Source organism: Arabidopsis lyrata (assembly GCF_000004255.2).
Source record: "Arabidopsis lyrata subsp. lyrata unplaced genomic scaffold ARALYscaffold_4, whole genome shotgun sequence".
In the NCBI taxonomy this organism is placed as follows: Eukaryota; Viridiplantae; Streptophyta; class Magnoliopsida; order Brassicales; family Brassicaceae; genus Arabidopsis; species Arabidopsis lyrata.
The window spans coordinates 3,100,041-3,105,600 of record NW_003302552.1 but is presented as its reverse complement, the minus strand read 5'-3'; the positions used below and the strand labels follow the sequence as shown (position 1 = coordinate 3,105,600).

Here is a 5,560-nt window from a genome sequence, read left to right as displayed (position 1 = left end):
ATATTTTTTGTTCTTCATATTTGTTTGTTTTCTCTTTATGTGATTTTGGGTGTTTTGCCTATTTGATGAACAGTTCAGTTTTTGTTTATCAGCTACATGTAAACAGAGATCAAATGCAATTGCCACGTATCTAATCATTCAAAGCCTAAAACTAGATTTGTCCATGATTACAAAATCTTCTTATAATTCATTACAAAGTAAAAATGCTTTTAAAACTTGTACCCTTTTTAGATTACTAGCCCATTAAAATCACTACCATTTTGAATTTTTATCCATTGATTTTTTTTTCCTCTTTAGTCTTTACTAGCTTTTATCTAAAAGTTGTTTTTCAAAAATGCTATACTCTATGAGAAAGATTCATGAAATGTTAAAAACTTTTTTTTTGGAAAAAGGAGATGAATTTGCATGTTGAAGCCATCATTGAGGGTTAGCTGAAGAGGAAACATTCACATGAAAGTGTAAGGGATCTTTGATACTTTTCTTGTTCTTCTTCTCTCTCTTTCTCTACCATTGCCAAGTATCAATCTTTCTCTCTCTCTCTCACTTGCCCAAACCACTCATTGTCTTTACTCTCTCTCGCAGGTCACTATTAATGACCCCTTTGAGCTGTTGCTGCTTCTTTGTCTGTTGTTCAAAAATGGGTCTTTAGATATTCGAGTTCTTGGATCTGGGTTGTTCAGATTTCTTACAAAAGTCTTGGTCTTTAACCTTAAGTCTGAAGATTTACTCACTCAAAGTCACTCCCTTTTGGTTTCTCCAGATTGGTTTAGCCTAAAAGTTTCAACTTTGAGATTTGGGTCTTAACTCTAGTCAAGAGATTCAACTACTTCTTCTTCTTCTTCCAGATTTGAGTCTTGAGCTTGAAAAATGGCTCCAAGGTTTGATTTTTCAGATTTGTGGGTGAAGGAAACAAGGAGAGGTACACCAGTAGTGGTGAAAATGGAGAATCCCAATTACTCAATCGTTGAAGTTGAGGAACCAGACTCTGCATTTCAACCAATGGAGAAGAGTAGAGGCAAGAATGCTAAGCAAGTGACTTGGGTTCTGCTCCTTAAAGCTCACAAAGCTGTTGGATGTCTCACTTGGTTAGCAACAGTCTTCTGGTCTCTTCTTGGTTCAGTCAAGAGAAGGCTTAGTTTCACTCACCCATTAGGCTCTGAGAGACTTGATAGAGACAGATGGCTTTTCTCAGCTATTAAGCTCTTCTTAGCTACTTCATTAGCTATTCTTGGGTTTGAGTTAGTTGCTTATTACAGAGGATGGCATTACTTCAAAAACCCTAATTTACACATCCCAACAAGCAAACTTGAGATCCAGAGCTTGTTTCATCTGCTTTATGTTGGTTGGTTGAGTTTAAGAGCTGATTATATTGCTCCTCCAATCAAAGCTCTCTCAAAGTTTTGTATTGTACTGTTCCTTGTACAGTCTGTAGATCGTTTGATTCTTTGCTTAGGCTGTTTTTGGATCAAGTTTAAGAAGATTAAGCCGAGAATCAATGATGAGCCTTTTCGAAATGATGATGTTGAAGGATCAGGATCTGAGTATCCAATGGTTCTTGTTCAGATACCAATGTGCAATGAGAGAGAGGTATGGTGAAACAAAGTATCAATCTTTTTACATGGTTATGTGATTCATTATTGAATTAGATTAATGAAGTTACATAATGTCTATTCTTGTTCAGGTATATGAGCAATCTATGTCTGCTGTATGTCAGCTTGACTGGCCGAAAGATCGACTGCTAATTCAGGTTCTAGACGATTCGGATGATGAAAGCATCCAGCAGTTAATTAGAGCTGAGGTTACTAAATGGAGCCAAAAGGGTGTCAACATAATTTACCGGCATCGCTTGGTTAGAACTGGATACAAAGCCGGCAACCTTAAATCTGCAATGAGCTGTGATTATGTGGAAGCTTACGAGTTTGTTGCAATTTTCGATGCGGATTTCCAACCGAACTCGGATTTCCTTAAACTAACTGTTCCACATTTCAAGGTCTGTAGATAGGTGGATTTGTTATTCTGTTTGGTTGTGTCATGAGAGTATGAGACAACCATTTTTGGTTAAGCATCTAACTTGTAAATGCCAATGTTATTTCAGGAGAAGCCTGAGTTAGGTCTGGTTCAGGCTAGGTGGGCGTTTGTGAACAAAGATGAGAACTTGTTGACCCGTCTTCAAAACATCAATCTGTGTTTTCATTTCGAAGTTGAGCAGCAGGTTAATGGTGTGTTCTTGAATTTCTTTGGTTTCAATGGAACTGCTGGAGTATGGAGAATTAAAGCCCTTGAGGAATCTGGAGGTTGGCTTGAAAGGACAACCGTCGAGGATATGGATATAGCTGTTCGAGCTCATCTCCATGGATGGAAATTCATATATCTTAACGATGTCAAGGTACTATTATATCGCGTGCTCTTGTCACAGTTTCATGAACAGCCTTGTGTAAATTTGACTGAATTAGAAACAATCTTTAGGTTCTTTGTGAAGTTCCTGAGTCATATGAAGCATACAAGAAGCAGCAACATCGATGGCACTCGGGACCAATGCAGCTATTTCGTTTGTGTCTGCGATCAATCTTGACCTCTAAGGTATATAAGAGCTATGGTTTTGTAACGTCGTCATCTGATCATGTCAATGATTTTAATGGCTCTTTTGGTTTTCCCGTAGATTGCGATGTGGAAGAAGGCAAATCTGATACTTCTATTCTTCCTTCTAAGGAAACTCATACTTCCTTTCTACTCCTTCACATTGTTCTGCGTAATCCTTCCAATCACCATGTTCGTTCCAGAAGCCGAGCTTCCTGTTTGGGTCATCTGCTATATACCGATATTCATGTCATTACTCAACATTCTTCCTGCTCCAAAGTCATTCCCTTTCATTGTCCCTTACCTCCTGTTTGAGAACACAATGTCGGTCACCAAGTTCAACGCAATGGTATCTGGATTATTCCAACTTGGTAGCTCTTACGAATGGATTGTAACAAAGAAAGCAGGAAGATCATCAGAGTCCGATCTTTTAGGTCTCACCGATATAGAATCCAAGAAGATGGCAAACCAAATCCTAAGAGGAGTTTCAGACAGTGAGCTCTTGGAGATAGGCCAAGTAGAGGAACAGAAAAAACAACCGGTTTCCGTGAAGAAAACCAATAAGATATTCCACAAAGAGCTCGCGCTAGCTTTTCTTTTGCTCACCGCAGCAGTTAGGAGTCTCTTGGCCTCACAAGGAGTGCATTTCTACTTCCTGTTGTTCCAAGGTCTCACCTTTCTTCTTGTTGGTCTCGATCTCATAGGCGAGCAGATGAGGTAAGAAACCAAAGAAGAAGAGAATTATGATTTAAGATTCGGTTAACTCGGTGAGTTTACTTCTCCTATTACCTTTTGTTGTAGCCATAGTTTGTAGGCATTTATTGATTTTAATTTTGTTTGGTTTCTTCTCTCCAATGTGATTAATCCTTGGTAGGTTAGAGTTTAAGCCACACTTTATAACTATACCTATATATATAGAGTATCTACAAAAGTCAAGAACTCTAAATTAATGTCTGCCAAAAAAGCTTGTCTTTAAAGCTCTTCCTCTGATTTTTGGTTTCTGATTTGACTACATGGCAAGCAATACATTATTACTATCTCCCTATTCCATTCTCTGAACTCTAAATTAATAACTAAAGAAGAAAACCAGATTCTGATCTGACAAAACTGGAACAAGAAAGAGAAATAAAACAGATTATGATTATGCCAAATGATGAGACAAAATCATTTGGCATCATCATAAAGTAAAGGAGATGCTTGTTTTGTGGGCGAAACAAAAAGATCAGTGCATAGAATGAGAGTAATGGTTGTCGTTAGGGTTCCATTTCTGGCTGAAAATCGCCATAGTTTTTACTCACAGGAGGCTGCAATGGTGCCTTTCTACTGTGATGGTTCATGAACACATCGTCTGATACTCTGATATAAAATTCTCATCTCCGGGTGCAAGCAAACGCAAACCCATTTGAAGAATAACATTTTGCATCGCATAGTCACCGGTTATACAAACTACATTGGATTCAGATAACGACCAACTCTGCTCGCTGCTACCATCATCTGCCATCGATGATGCCTCAAAGGTATCACCAGCCTCAGCTTCGACTTCAATATCATCATCCTCACCATTGTTCAAAGCATTCGAGTCTCGCTGAATTTCTTGCCAGGTAATCTCTTTAACCTTACAGTTTGAATCGGCGGAGGAACATCCTTTAGGTGTTGAGGAGAGTACTTGAGGGACGGTTACGAAATCGTCGGCGAAGTTGGTTAAGCTCTGGCCTCCTTTGATGACGGCGTTGGCGTCAACAACCGCGATAGATATCCGCTTTGTGGATTTGCAGTTTCCGACCAAACCGAGAATCGAATAATTGATTTCTTAATTTTAATTGTGTCGTTGAAGACAGTTCGAGATTAAGAATATCATGTAGCATGTGTATTGAGTGCATATGTGTACGTAAATATTATTTACATTTAAAATATTTTTTTGAACACAAAAATAAAACACTCAAACTATGTACGAGCTAGATCTGAAGAAAATATTCAAAACCAAAGAATCGAATCGAACCTATTCGAAGAATAAGAACCAAACCCATAACTAACAAAATATCCGAACGCTATTAAATTTCTATATCCGAGTAACCGGATTCATAGTCAAAGAACTAGAACCTAATCCGAACTGAACCGAGAACCGAATGGATAACTGAAAAATAGGTATATACCCAACATATCAATTATATTTAGATATTTAATATCCCAATACCCAAATTACAATTATAAAACTCGAAGATGTCAATTATTTTACATTGGAAAAAAAAAATCAAAATTATCGTGTACGTGTACGTGTATCTCAATATTATCGTGTACGTATACGAGTTCAGTTTAGAATCTTATTTATTCTACATCAATAATATAGTGTAACATAACATTCATTAAAAAAATTCAAAATAATAATTACATAGAAAGAACAACATCAAAACAGAAATATCGTACTTAAAAGGATATATCATATTAAATACTAGAAGGTTACCCACGCGATGCGTGGGTTTTTTAGCTCATTTTTTTTTGCTAAATATTTTATAATTTATGGTTTTGTATAATTTAGTTGGTTGTGTATATATTTTTTTTTGGTCAAGAAATGAATGTACATTTAAATTACGTATTTTATAGAAAACTTTCTATCTAATCATTGTTAATCATAAGAAAAACAAAAAACTTCCGTTGTTTTATTTTTCGATAAATTTAAAAAGCCTATTTTGGATTTTGATTTATAAACTAATCAAGATACAATTTTAAATTTTACCAAAAAAAATAAAATCTTCTCAATGCATTTCTAAGTATTTTCTAGTCTATCAAAACACATAACTCAATTTTTTATTTTAGTTAAATTAATTATGTATGTTATAAAAAAAACTTCTCTTACCTAAGTGTTGATAGAACACTAATTCTAAATTTTGACAATGAATTTTGTGTGAGATAAGTACAACTTGTTGAATATTGTTTCTCATGGTATATATATAACAAATAATATCTTTGACAATCTCCTTTCTAG

General features: G+C 36.0%; 1 protein-coding gene across 3 annotated transcripts; it reads left to right on the top strand.

The window, feature by feature from the left end:
• Positions 1-252: 252 nt before the first annotated feature.
• Positions 253-3,620, top strand: LOC9314842 (probable xyloglucan glycosyltransferase 8). 3 transcript variants are annotated; one of them, XM_021027725.1, is made up of 7 exons: positions 346-458; positions 583-1,587; positions 1,682-1,990; positions 2,096-2,386; positions 2,467-2,580; positions 2,660-3,344; positions 3,457-3,620. In XM_021027725.1, exons 2-6 carry the CDS (start codon positions 868-870, stop codon positions 3,296-3,298), a joined length of 2,073 nt encoding a protein of 690 aa, XP_020883384.1. In that variant the 5' UTR covers positions 346-458; positions 583-867; the 3' UTR covers positions 3,299-3,344; positions 3,457-3,620. The 3 variants fall into 3 exon arrangements, with proteins under 3 accessions (XP_002880602.1, XP_020883384.1, XP_020883383.1); XM_021027724.1 differs by having other exon boundaries at positions 3,452-3,620; XM_002880556.2 differs by having other exon boundaries at positions 253-458; positions 2,660-3,616.
• Positions 3,621-5,560: the final 1,940 nt, after the last annotated feature.